The 15,015-nt window shown below is 43.1% G+C and overlaps 1 protein-coding gene across 1 annotated transcript in view; it reads right to left on the bottom strand.

Annotated features, from left to right (window-relative positions):
• ACAD11 (acyl-CoA dehydrogenase family member 11) overlaps positions 1-15,015 on the bottom strand; it is a 366,306-nt gene that overhangs the window by 24,463 nt on the left and 326,828 nt on the right. Inside the window, exon 18 of the mRNA XM_085630689.1 lies at positions 8,470-8,586. Within this exon, the coding sequence (XP_085486815.1) occupies positions 8,470-8,586 (117 nt within the window). The remainder of the gene's footprint in view (positions 1-8,469; positions 8,587-15,015) is intronic.

The raw sequence follows: 15,015 nt of genomic DNA on the forward strand, positions 1-15,015 counted from the left end.
TTCTGTGCCCTTTGAGGGACTTTTTCTGGATTTTTGGCACACTGAAGGATGGACCTGTACTGCGGCCGCCATTTTGGGTTCTAGAATTTTTCTCTCTTCAGTAGTGAGTTATATGTGGTGCATTTCTCTTACTTCCCAACTCTCTCTACATTTATTGAATTTATTTTGTTAAATGTTGGCACTGAGAGACTGGGAATGTTATCTGTGGAACTTTCATAACATTTTCCATCCTTTATCTATGGGCAGAAGTTAAATTCTATTATTCTCAATTACAAGTCATTAATTCACCTGGAAACTGGCATGTATTACGAGTGGAGCATGCCCTGCTTTGTTTGGCAATTATTTTTTGCTTCTTGAGGATACTTATCTTACTTTCTGAAGTCCTGAATGCTAAGCCTGTGATCCAGCCGCCATATTGTGCTCCAGGACTTTGTTCTCCTCAGAAGTAAAATCTTTGTGGTACGCTCTTCATACTCCTCACCTCAATCCTCATTAATTGGACATATCTTGTCTACCCTTGGCATTGTGAGGCTGGGGAAGGCGATATATTTTTTTCTGTTGGCTGTATCCTTTTTCTTCTCTGCATTTTTCTCAAGATTTTCAACGTGTTCCATGGGCAGAGTAAAAACCTACTGCACACAAATAGAAGTAAAATTACTAAGCTCTCTACAACTGACTCCTTGCTTACTGCTCCTCCCTTGAACCGTTCGCTCTCTGCAGTAGAGATGGCTCAATCTTCTTCCTCTCGGTCACTACCTCTGCCCTTGTCAACCTCCAAGAAGCAGACAATGCCTACAGCTACCAAAAGCCTTAAACAAGACCCACCTTCTCCTCCTAAACCTCTGGCTCCTGTGTCATTATATACTATTTTGGAGGAGATATGTGCGCTACGCCCATTCATTGAGGAGACTAACACTCGATTGTAAGTGATGGATAACAAGTGGTCTTCCATGGAATCTAGGCTCTCCTTGGTGGAACAACATATCAGTGACGTTCAGGATGCTGCTGTTAAAATAGCGACATTGGAAAAAGATATTTCACTGCTCAAAAAGTCAGTAGAAGACTTTGAAAATAGAAATAGATGGAACAATCTTTGTTTGTATGAAGGAAATGACCCTGTCACCTTTTTCACCTCCTTTTTTCCCAAGATTCTAGATCTTCCTCCTACTAATTTGAACATTCAGCGTGCTCATAGATTAGGCCCTCGTCTCTCTTAGACGTCGGCTCCATCAAAACCTCGTGGAGTGATCCTCCTTTTCCTGCAGTTTACAGACCTCATCCAAGTACTAAATGCAGCTAAGTCCAAAAAAAAGTCTTGTTTGGTCTGGTGCCAACTTGTTTATCTCTCAAGATGTTTCTAATGCAACGGCTAAACGACAGAAGGACTTCCTCGATCTACGACCCACACTGAGGGCCCTTGGTGCAAGATATGGACTCTTTTATCCTGGTCTCTTTAAGGTGACCTTTCAGAACAACACGTCCACCTTTGAAGATCCTTCAGACCTGAGGAAATGTATTCATTCGCACTCTACTTCCTCAATGGAGATTCCTGGATCCTTCTACTATTACTTGACTGTAATGTTAGATCCTGCTATCTGTTTTACTAATATTTGCTTCCTTTACAGGTTGCCGGCTAATTTTTAATTTTTCTCACCGGTTTCCTTTGTCAATTCCTTTGTAGACCTGTTGGAATCCAGTTGCTTGTTTCCCCCTTTCTCGTCTTGGCGTCCCGGCGTGATGCCTTCTCCCTTGTCGGTTGTGCTGTCTTCATTTGTTGTCACCACTCCCTATTGTTGCCCTCATCGCCCCTTATACGGTACGTATTACAGTCGTCTTTTTGACATGTACTATCCTCTCTGGTTATCTTTTTTCCTCTTTCTTTTTCTTCTCTTTTCTTTCCTTCTTCTCTTTTCTCCCCCAATATATGCTCCAGTCTATTCTTCATCTCACATTTATTTATTTTTCTTATTCTTTTCCGCCACTATTGACAGTCATAGTATTCTTCATAAATTGTCTCTATATTTATCCTACTCCACTTTTTTGGCTTTGCCTTCTGCTCCTACTATACTCCTTTATCAATGTCAGTTTCATTGCCTTCTATTTTTGGTCTTTTTCTCGCACTCTTCCTTTTCTTTTTTATTTTTCAATGGAGACTCTACTTTACATCCTTCTTTTTTCTTTCTATTACTTTGAATTATTATTAATTGTGTGGTTTTATATTTAATTCATTTTATTTACATTCATAGTTATTTCATGGAATGTAAAAGGTTTTATTAATCCCTTTAAGAGGCAGAGAATATCATCCCACCTTGCTACATATAATCCTGACTTAGCCTTATTGTAAGAGACTCATTTGACAGAGTTAGAAGCTCTGAAGCTTAAAAAGCAGTGGGTGGGTTTGGTGTTAGTATCCCCTACGAACACAAAGAAAAAGGGGGTAATTATTCTTGTTCATAAATGTTTGATAAATTCTGTTCTTTCCAAGGAAACTGATTCAGATGGTAGATGGTTATTAGTTAAGTTGCTTATTAATTTAATATTTCTCTTACAGTTTTTAATATTCACGGTCCAACCCAACCGGATTCTTCTTTTTGGCCTAATATCACAAAATAGTGCATTCAACATAAAGATTATTATTTATTTTTTCATTTTAGGAGGTGACTGCAACCAAGCTATGGACCCTTTCATTGATCGACAATCCCAAGTCTGTTTCATTCCCCACAAGACCTATAAACAATTTCAAGATACAGTATCTCAGACTCATCTCGTAGATGCATGAAGGCTCTGTAACCCTGACAACTCAGAATTTAGTTTTTTCTCTCCTCCACATGGCACTCTGTCATGATTGGACTATATATTTCTCTCTCCTGCCTTAACACAGACCCAATTTCCTCCTCAGTTGAACCCATTGTTACTTCTGATCATGCCCCAGTTGCTGATTTTGACTTGGTCACCTCACATCCCAAATCTTCTAGATGAAGGTTTAATAACTCCCTTCTGCAGTATTCATTTTTCCCTTCTTCTTTCATTGCCTTTACAGAATAATGTTTCTCTCTGAATTCTTCTTCTCATAGCTTTCCTTCATTGCTTTGGGATACATTTAAGGCTACAGCCCTTGGCTTTATCATCGATTTTGTATCCAAGAAAAAGAAACATTTTCTTAATCAGCAAAATATTTTGCTAGCTAATATTAAACGCTTGGAACATCTTTTTTACACATCCTCTTCTACCTCTTCCATACAGGAGCTTATTTGTGCTAAACTTGACTTTAATAAAACAACTACTGATAATGCCTCTTCTGTTTTACTCCGAACGAGCGTTCAGTATTCAGGTGGACGCAATAAAGTTGGCAAACTGCTGGCAAATTATCTTCAATCCCGAAAAGAACGTGTTTTGATAGACTCTATTCATTCATCAGATGGGAAAGACCAAGACATTTTAAATGAATTCATGGAGTTCTACAAAATAGTATATTCCCCAGAATCCTCTCCACTTTCCTCTTCTATTGACTTACTCATGTTCCACCTTCACCCCATATAGACCTTGACTTTAGCTCTCTAGAGTCTGATCTGTCCATCCACGAAATATCTCAATCCCTAATTCTTCTTAAGAAAAATAAAAAACCCAGACCTGATGGGTTTACGGTAGAATTTTTTCTTCATTTCTCTCATCTTATTTTTCCCAAACTTTTACAACTCTTTCAATTTTTTCACAATACTTGTAAGGCACAGGGTACTTTCTTAGATGCTACAATCTGCTTAATCAATAAAGATGTCCGCTATCCCAAACAGTGTAAAAATTATCGCCCGATATCCCTTGTAAACATAGATTATAAAATCTTTGCCAAACTGCTCGTAATACGTCTTGAGCATCTTTTACCGAAACTAATTGGTTTGGAGCAATGTGGTTTTGTTAAAGGTAGGTTAACATCTGCTAACTCTCGCTTATTTTTTAACATTTTAAATAAGGCCTCTTCGCTATCGTATCCTCTTGCTGTAGTCTCTATCGATGCAGAGAAGGCTTTCAATAGAGTTAATTGGTCCTTCTTATTTAAAGCTCTCCACTGGCATGGTTTTGGTCCCAAATTCATTTCTTTGGTATCTTTATTATATTCAGCCCCTAAAGCTTTCGTAGCAGTCAATGGTCTTGTTTCTCATTCTTTTTCCTTAAATCGTGGTGTCCGTCAAGGCTGTCCCCTTTCGCCCCTTCTTTTTATCCTATCTCTTGAACCCTTCTTATCGCATATCTGCCAGAATTCATCCATCTCTGGCTTTTCATATGGTGATCAACATTTGAAATGATCTGCCTATGTGGATGATATATTACTCTTCATATCTCATCCCGAAACTTCTATCCCTCCTCTTTTGCAAGAAATCTCAGATTTTTCCTTGTGTCAGGTGATAAGATCAACTCGGGCAAGACGGAAATTCTTCCTATCACTAAATTTTGTTTTAAACAGCACTTTGAGTCTACTGGTTGCCGTTGGAATAGTTCAAAAATCAAATACCTAGGTATTTGGTTCAATAACTCCATATTAGATTCTGTTAAAATCAACATGAAGGATGTGTTGGATCGTATCTCTAAACTTCTCTCCTCCTGGAACCCTCGCTTTCTTTCTTGGTGGGGACGGCTTAATTCTATTAAAATGATGATTACTCCTATTTTATTATATATTTTTTCTATGATTCCCGTCCATATCCCAAATGTCTATTTTAAAAATATTGACTCCCTTCTTTCTAAATTCTTATGGAACAATAAAAAATCTAGACTTGCCTTGACTTACCTTCGTAAACCTAAATCTATGGGGGGAGTGAACTTTCCTGATATTCGATTGTATCATAAGGCCTTCTGTTTTCGATCTGCTTTTAAATGGCTCCTTTCCAAAATCTCCCCCTTTACACCTTTATGGGTTAATATTGAACGATTCTTACTTGCACCCTTTTCTTTAAAGGAAGTCCTTGCTTTCTCATCAAAGACTACCATTACTTCTTTTCCGTTATTTAAACATGCTTGTTCATTACTAAAACCTCTTTTTCAGTTGGAATCTCTCTCTAGGAATTCTATCCTTCAATCTCCCCTTTGGTACAACAACCTTATTACCCTCAATAGCAGACCCCTTTTTGGGAAATCCTGGAGGCTTAAGGAGATTATATGGGTTCGGGACTTATTTGATGGTTTATCTCCATGTTCATTCCCCCAATTTCAAAACACCTTTAAATGCCCTTGATTCTTCTGGTACAAATGTTCTACTCTTATGACTTTAATTTTAGATGTTTTTTATTCTCTACCCTCTACTGATCCTCTTTCCATAGTAGATCCACTACTTAAAGTATTAACTACATTTCCTAAAGCTTCCTTGATCTATAAATCTATTCTTTCTCCTGATCTGGTTTGCTCTAAATCTAGGCTGGAAACTGCCTGGGAAACGGATTTGGGCTGTGATTGGACCATTGATTTTTGGAACAAACTATGGGGTAGATCTTTGAAGTTATCTAGATCTGCTTCCACTACTCAGTCCTTGTTCTTTATATATCACAGATTATATTATACACCTGCATCCATAGCAAAATTTACACACTCTAATGATTTAACCTGCTGGTCTTGTCAATCTCCTCTGGCTAATCTGATGGACCTCCTTTTTTCTTGCCCTGCTGTCGCTTCCTTTTGGAAGAATGTTTGGAAACAACTCTTTATCTTTAACTTACAATCTCCCTTATCACACATTAATCTCTTTTTGGGTAGCTTATCAGACTAGTTGGGATTGTCCTTGCATGAGAAAGGTTTATTTGACTTGAGGTTAGCCTTAGCTTTCTAGCAGATCTCACTTAATTGGAAATGTTCAACTAAACTTTCAGTGAACTCCTGGTGGAACAACGTTTGTCATTACCACAGATTAGAGCTTGTATTTGCCTCTTTTGTTAAGCCACATGTAAATAGGGATTTATTTTGGTCATCATTAACCAACCATTTAACTAAGATTTCAACTCCTGTATCACGTAATCGTTCTGAAACTTTTCTACCTCCATACCTTGACATCCCCAACCGCCAGCTCCGCTCCGCCGACCTCGCACTCGCCAGCGTCCCGCGCATCCGAAGAACTACCACCGGCGGGAGATCCTTCTCCCACCTCGCCGCCAAGACCTGGAACACCTTCCCACTGAGCCTGCGACAGACAGACCTGCTGACCTTCAGGAGGCTACTCAAGACCTGGCTGTTCGATCAGTAGCGCCCCTCCCAGCGTCTTGAGACCCTCACGGGTATGTAGTGCGCTCGACAAATGTTTGATTGATTGATTGATTGATAAGTCATCATTTGGTCACAGTTTTTTTCTCTACAATATTTTTTTACTTTTTGGTCATTATATTTCTTATACTTGTTTATTTGTCTGCCTCTTGCATTGCATAAGATAAGATGAGTTACGATAAGTTTAATAGTTCATCAGCTTATTATATTGCATTGTAAGAAGGTTATAATATAATCTCATGTTCTTTAATTATAGAACTGTATTATATAATTCTCTTTTCCCCCCTCTTCTTCTCGCCCGTCTTTTTTCCTTTGTTATTGCTAAAAATGAAAACAGCTTTCTATTTTGCTTATTGTCTGTTTTTATATCTATTATACTATTCATATTTTGGTTTTTCATGACCTTTTCCTATGTAATTGTTATTTACTTAATAAAGCTTTTTAAACACAAAAAAAGGCTAACCTACTGGCTTTGCAAATGCTTGTTTATCTGTGTTTATGGAGCAGTCTTGTAAGTAAAATGTGAGTCTTGTTTACAATATTATGAAAGACTGCTTAATTGAAAAAACTAAATACAACGAAAAAAGACTACTTTCTGTATACACTGCTTGCATGAGAGAATTTAATCTGAAGAGTTAGTTTCCGTGAGAGACGTAAAATGGCCCCTCGTGCATTGCAATGCAAGGGCTCCACTAAGGGGGGAAAGCTACACCAAGCAGTCAACAGCATTAGGTGCGACAGAAACTCTCTTCTTTTGGAGCCAAAACCCTCTCTATGTACATTTTAAAGAGTTAGTAGCAACAGGCCATCTGACAGCTGTTTAAAGGTAGCTTTATTTCGAATAGCATCTATTTTTCAGATAGTTTTCTCAGCAGTTGATCCGCAGTGCTGCCAATAGGTTTCACACTTCTATGGCACGCCTGATATGCACGCGATAACAACGTTTTTTGGGGGTTAAATATTACTTTATTTATGATTTGACAACCATAAAGGAAATAACATTCGGCAGAGAATTTAGCAGCATAATACTTGTGTTGTACCGAAGACAGGATTTTCACAGTTTACAGTGTTTATACGATATATATTGCTTCAACATCTACGTGTCTACTTGAAAACACTAAAACAAAAATTGCTCTTTTTTAAGTCTCATATACCATGTAGAGGAAATAACCATGTGACCTCAGTGCAATGGTGTATACTGCCATGGATTATGTGGGGTGTGAAGGAAGAGCTTAACAAGGAAGGCCAGCTTCACTGTGGGTAGAGGGGAGACAGGGCTGGGGGGGGGGGGGCAGTCCATCACACCAACAATGTGGGTCTGGGCAATCTGACCCCATAACAAAGTTCAACCTATTGGCTTTACCAGTGCTTTATAATTCTTGTATGTGTGGTTACTGGAAGTTAAAAGCTGGTGGGAAATGCCAGTGTAAAAAACAGAAGCAAATGCAACTGGAGCTCAGCTCCTAAAAGGCAACAGGACTATAATGGGGACAAATACACCTAGTGCCTGCTTCATTCATACTGCATGCGTCTAAAGGACCCCTTAATATGTTATCCAAACCAGGTAACGTCACCAGCTAAGACCTAGCTAGGGACGAAAGTCACACGCACTTCATTTTGACACTGAATCCCCATCGCCGGCTGCTCCCAGTAGTGTCTGACCCTGCTTGTTCCTCCTGAGCCCATACCTTGAATGCCATTAACAATATCAACATCAAACAGAACCACTCCCCGTTGGTCGTCTGCGGCACGAGGGAGCAAGAGAAAAAGTTGAGGCTGAGTGGCACTGCAGTGGTTCCGGTCAGTCTGCTGGGCGGCCTCTGGGAGGTGATGGGCGGGGCTTCCCTTTGCCGGGACTGGATTAGATCCATAGAGGGTGGGGAGTCCACGGTGGAGCATGTCAGTAACCATCAGAGGAGAGATGTGTTGAAGAAAGTAGCACAAGCTTGTGCTAATTTGCAGACCAAGTGTGTTGCTACCAGTACCTGCCCCATCTCCCACCATCGCAACCCCTACAGCACGTGCCGCTCCGCCAACACTCAGGTCACACCCCCACCACCCCAAAGACGACACTGGCACAAACTGCAGCAGTCCTAGTATCAGCCAGGCATGACACAGTACAATGTGTCTTATGCCATGGAATAGACCTCTCTTGTAGTTGTGTTAAGAAAAAAGCAGGAACAATACTTAACAGAAGGCTTTAACCCCTAGGGCCTCATATAATACCTCTTTTTTAGCACGTGCACTCCCCACCATGTCGATGGCCTTCGCAGCTTTCAGCGTCAGCAGTCGCGCCTGCTCAATTGCAATACGACTCTCCGCAATCCAGTGGGCCACAACTTCCTGCAGTGATGACAAAAAGAGATGTATAAACCACACACAAGTTACTGGCCTGCTTTATATAGATTTAAATTGGGGTCAGCAAAGATTACCTCAAGGGAGCCTACTATTTACTATAAGTTTATTAAAAAAAATAGGATATCAAATAATATGAGACCAAACTGTAAATAACTGTCATTGCAAACCATTTATGAATCTAGGTGTTGAATACAGATTTTTGGACACTGCCTATATTGATTAGATAAAACTTAGGAAGGGTCAAATAGAGCTGTGGGTAATGCAACTTCTGCCACAAATCAGAATCTGTCCGCTCTGTCTAACTTGAGGTCCCACATCTCCTTTAGAAGTAGATGAACCAGCTTGATTTAAAAATGCAGCTGGCCCGTCATGGCGGTTTTGCTGCCAGTGCAAGGAGAATAAAACCTGTAGTCTTGCTTGTCCAAAAATTCCTCAACCATCGACTCCATTGTTTTGTAAAAATGAGCCTGTGGCCAGTTATTAAATATGGGATGACAGAACTCTCAAACAAACCTATTGCTAAGAATACACTTGGGTTTCAAGTCCTCTCTTTCCTTCGACCAGCCTGTTTTAGTCACTAGCTAAAGATTTTGCAATCACGTATTGGCTCAGACCTTTGCGGTATTTATCTGCTACCTACTGCTATTGGCTTTTTGAGTGTATCCTCCCGCCTCTGCTGGAGTACTTGCTTTGAGCTGCCTGAGCGACTACTTCACAGCTATAGTCCTCTCAGCAATCTGCCAGCTCTTCACACGTGTCTTGCATCCAATGCAGAGACGAGTTAAGACGTGGTAAATTGCCGAGGGCCCTCACCTTTCAAGGGTCCCCCTGGCAAAATGAACTTTCTCTCTAGATCACTCCTGTGTATTTTGTATCTTAACCTTTAACATATCCAGTAGGTTAGTTTTTATAATGTGGTTATGTTTATATATTTAGATATCTCATGAATAATTTTCTATGAATTTTTGTGGCATTGGAAAACTGTTTATAACTATATAGTTAAATATCTTGAGTAATTTAGATGAAATCTTAATATAAATTATCAATTGAGTGATGTTCCAATGGTGATTATTAATTATTTATTGATGTATTATAAATGATTGTATGAAATATCAATATGAATTATGCATTTTTGAAAAAAGATGCTGCTGCTTCTTTTTGCAATAAAAAAAATAAAAAATAATATTAAAAAACCCTTTAAGATATCATTCAATGTTGTTAGGCAACACATAGGCTAGCCTAACTTAGCAAAAAATGGGCAATAAAATCAAAGTCGGTCCAAACATGAGCCCCCAAAATATTCTGGGGCTCTCAAAATCCTTAACATGACAGAACTCTAATGTGCTTACACTAAGTGTTGCAAAAGACACCCAGATGATGGACGGAATGCTGAGCAAATCAAACATTCATCCCCAGTCAAGAGATCTGGTTTAAATCCATTGTTCTTTTGCTCATCATGCCACCCCAGTTTAAACCTAGCCATATGCAAATCAGTCTCAACCCTGTGCCTCATGGGAACAGTCCTGGCCGAACTGCCAAATCATGTCTTCCCTGGACCAGAAACAAGCATTAAGGGACCGGTTTCGGGGCATCACCCCTCATCAGCCAGGCTAGCTTGAATCCAGTGGCACAGTGAGCCCGGGACCCACGTCTGGGCATACCCGGCGCACTTAGAGTGAGAAAGCAAAAGACACACACTGTAAGTGCTGGCAAGATTAAATCAGACCTCTTGGCTTTGAAAATTAGTTTTAACTGTAAAGTAGAATAAAAATGTTCAACCTTGTTTTTTAAACCCAGGCACTCTTTTTCTGTAATGATTTGCCCTCCTGCAATCTTTGGTCCATATCTGCTCTCTTACATGTACTATCCAGGATCTCCTCAGCACGTTCCAGACTTGAGCACTCTCCTATCTTACTCCACAGATTTAGAATGCCCTCCCTCTTCCCCTGCAGTTTCGACTCAATCATCTGATTGATTCTACACCTCTGTCCTCCCCACTTCCTCTCAGTGCTGTACCACTACTGAATTCCTTTTTCACTTGTGTCTATTCAGAGGAAACGCTCATACATATCCACTATTGGGACACCTCTCAGAGAAAGCAAGATTGGCCACACTGCCCCTGGTAGAATAAGCCTTAATACCAGAAAGTTTATATTTCTTTTCACCTAATAGCACAATTCCATGAACAGCATAATCCACCCAGAGGTGATATACTGACGATTCAGACACAGTGGTACCAGAAAAAGACGAATGTCCGCTTTGTACTATCGATAGTGAGACGTGTAAAAAGCTCATTGTCCTTTTGCAATCCAGCCTTTGCACTTACCCTGCAACTTAAAAGCCTGGGGATGAAGAACAACAATGGAATCTGAATCTTTTGGTTGAGTTGGAAACAGCACACTAAAGTTTTACAAGCAAAACAGGTTATAGTTATACTTTTGTTAAGAAACTATAACTTGTGGCCTAAAGTTACTTAACGGCACGAGTTATAGTTTCTTCAGATAAGTATAACTATAACAGCTCAATTTCTATGGTTTTGTGTGGGTAAAACGTTAATCTAACTATAACATCCCTGTACCTTTTGGTTTTTTAGTGAATTTCTATGGCTTTTTCAACATTAAGTAACATATAATTACCATACGTTAATACAACCACTTCCATGCACGGCCTTCGGTAGTGTGCGGAGGGGGTTGGCCTGACTGCAGCCAACACCACCCCCACATGCACCCAACCTCACCAGGGGTTTGACATTTGAAAGTGGCGGGGCGTAAAATGATTGCAAAGGAAGCAAATAAACGAAAGGACCGGTTTTTATTACATGAGCAGTCGCGAGGGGGGGGTTGCGAAGGTGGGGTCGCGAGGGGAGGTTGCGAAGGGGAGGTTGAGAAGGGGGGGTCGCGAAGGGGGGGTCACGCGCGGGGTGAGGGGGGTCGCACGGGAGAATACATTTAAAATTAAGAGGAAAACTTACCTGACCGCCTCTGCTCCTGGTCCGCGTTGGCATCTCTGCCCTCTTCAAAGTGGAACAGCACGTCAGCACCGCAGTGGCAACCCCTCAGCCAATCTTGGCGCTGCTGCAGCGCCAGGATTAGCTGAGGGCACAGCCTACTCTTCGCCCGCCGCCTGCCCATTAGGAGACCGAGGGGCTCCTAATGGGCATGCGCAAGTCCGTGAAAACACAAGTGCGCATGACTGGGCACAGGCTAAAAATTAGCTCACCATGCCCACTCATGCGCACTTGTGCTACAGTGCTGCCTGGTCTGACAATGCATGTCAGTCAACATGACGCCGGACCGGCCACAGTCCTACGTCATGCTGACTGACATGCATTGTCAATTCTCCCCACCCTCGGCATCTCTGAACTTAAGTAAACTAAGTTCAGAGACACCGAGGGAGCTGCGGGCGCGGGCGGGTGCGGGGGGGCAACGCCCCAATGGACGCACCGTGCCTGAACCTCACGCTGCGCATGACATTGGGACGCGCTTGGCAGCGGTATGATGTGAGTCTTTTTTCATTGGGCTTTAAATCTGCGGGTACCCATGAATCCCCCTCTGGATACACAAAGGATCCGCGTCCCTGGAAATACATATTCTTCTTCCTTTAATAACTCCCAAACTACTGAACAGATTTACAGATATGAGAAATGTGTATGTGTTTACATTTGTAGGACTTGGCCCTTTTTCCCTCATTTGTTTTCATTTTTCGTGTTGCTGCAGATTCAGGGAGCCATTTTAGCTGCCCCTGAAACTTCTGTCTGAGGGCCTGGAGCACAAAATGGTGGCCACCTGTGACATCACCAGCATCCACTGGAACCTGCTAGCACCTTCCAGAACATTCCAGAACCCTGTGACAGTTGGAGGCGGTTTAGAATGTTGGGAAGCTAAGACAGAGAGTTGGCAGTTGGAGCTGGCAGTTGGCACCTGACTGGTGAAGAGTGAGCAGCACAAACGTGAAGGAGGAAGGAGTGAAGCAGCAGGGGTGGAAACTTGTGCCTGGAGTGGGGTCCATAAACCCACCCTTGATACTAGTCCCTACTGACGGAGCCCAGCCTAGAGCCCTGTGTGGGAAGAAGTCAGAAAAACCATCCTGAGGACCTGGACAGCAGGAACAGGCCTTAGAAACAAGAGAACAGCAAGATCCTGACCTGGAAGCTGGTTTCCCTGAAGTCCGACGTCGAGTAGCCTAAGACCTGGAGCCCGAGGTGGAGAAGCGGCGCTGACTGGAAAAGCAGACGTCGTACCCGGAGCCGCCAGAGGTCGAGAGAGGGCACCGTCAGAGGTCGTGAGGAATACCAGAGGTCGAGGAGGAAGTCACCCGAGGTCGAGTGAGCGGCGTCATCGGAGGAGTGAAGTCCGCCCTCCGGAGTCGTCGGAGACCGAGGTGAAGGGTAACGGAGGTCGGGAGTGAGGATCGCACTCCGGAGTCGCCGGAACCTGTGAGAATCGTGCCGGAGGTCGGGAGTGGAGGTCGCACTCCGGAGTCGCCGGAAACCTGTGAGGAGCACCGGAGGTCGGGAGTGAGGATCGCACTCCGGAGCCGCCGGAAGTCGACACCGAGTCAAGGCCGGCCGACGTCATCGAAGTCGAGGTCGCCATCGGACCGGAGCCGCCCGAGGTCGACATCGAGTAAAGACTGCCCGACGCCATCGAATCGGAGGTCGAGATCGAACCGAGGCCGCTGACATCGAGACCGGAGCCGCCTACCGGCGTCGTCAAAGAACTGACATTGTGCCGAGGCCGCCGACATCGAACTGGAACCGCCTCACGGCGTCGACACGACTCCAGCGGCGTCGGAGCATCAGAAAAAGGGCAGTAAGTGGAGTAGAGGGCGCCTAAGGCCCTGTGGAGACCTGAGAGACTGCTCTAAGGGGCTAGGGAGGTGCTGGAACCAACCTGACTGTGCCAGGGGTGAACTGGGACTAATCTAGAGAAGTTGTGTGGAGAGAGAGAGCCAGGTCTCTGGTATTTTCCCCCTTTATCTACCTCAGTTTAGGCCTCAGCCTTGACCAAGCCAGGGAGTAGACACCCCCAAGCCTTCCACATCCCCACAAGCTGTGCCTGGGCCAAATCAGCCCTTAGGAATTCAAAAGTGATCTGATTCTATGAGTGTCACTGTCAGCTTTTAAGTATTTATTAGGGGCACTGTATTTATTGTATTTAACCTATTTATTGTTCCACTGTATTTATTGGTCCACAGTATTTATTGATGCACAATAGTTATTGGTTACAGTATTTATTGCCTCAGAATATTTAATTGCCTGTCTGTATTGCACTTTTATTTATGCCTTCAGTATTTATGATCACCCCTATTTATTGAATCATTAAGCCAGTATTTATTTGTCCTGCACTTTCTAAAAAGTTTGTATATTGTGATTGTTATTTATTTTCTCCAATCAGCAACTAAGAGAAAAAGAAGATAAACAGATATTTTCATAATTTTTACGGTGTAGAGTCGTTTTTGGAACGGATGCACGCATGGTTATTGTTTGGGTATGTTGTATGCTTAGCACGGAGCCTGATTCCTGACCACTCGAGCCAAGCTACCACAGTGTGTCCGGAAGACCACCACCACCCCTTCTAGTGTGGGAGTGGTTTTCCAACATAAATTGGTGTTCAGTGGTGGGATAGAGCTGTGCCTACGCATACTCAACAATAACTGTGGGTAGTCCATAGGCCTACACCGGGAGTTTTCTCAAGAGCGGCCTTCCTAATTGTGGGTTTTTGTTTTTTCCAAATTTACTCTGGTGGTGGGAGGAGGTATTATTAAAGGTACCCCCCTGCATAGTTACTGCACAAAAACCTGTCCTCTAACCTGAGTGGGCAAGATGGAGTTTGTACTAGAAAATCTAGAAACGTACACTGTGGCCCAACTCAGGGAGTTTTGCCAGCGGGAAGGGGTGTACTGTCCCCCAGGAGCAAAGAAGGGTGCACTCCAAACCAGCTTAAGGGCTTGGGGGGAGGCACGCCGAGAAAGCAAGGCTGAGGAGGAAGACAGGGATGGAGAGCCTGACCCCGAGGGGGCTGAGATGTACCAACCTGAGGTGGGGAACCTGTCAACAGGGCCCAGAACCATTTCTAGGAAGGGCAGCAGTGCCTCTAGCGGTGGCTTGTCTAAAGTGGAGTTAACAGACCGGAGGGAGAAAAGACAGCTCACATGGGACTTAGCAAGGCTGGAGAAAGAGATGGAGGAGAGAAGGATGGCGCACGAGCTTCAGATGAGGGAGTTGGAGCTGCGTGCCCTCCAGATGAGTGTGTCCAGCGAGGACACTGGTGGCAGCATACCGGAAGCTCCACAGGAGCTAGAAGTTTATTTACCCCAGGATGACATCACCAGGGTGTCTGAGGAGGCATTGGGGTGGGAACCTGAAGGGGGTAGTGCAGGGATCTCCCAACCCAGCGAGGTGGGAGAAGTGGC

This window comes from Triturus cristatus, chromosome 10 (assembly GCF_964204655.1).
Source record: "Triturus cristatus chromosome 10, aTriCri1.1, whole genome shotgun sequence".
NCBI classification, from domain to species: domain Eukaryota; kingdom Metazoa; phylum Chordata; class Amphibia; order Caudata; family Salamandridae; genus Triturus; species Triturus cristatus.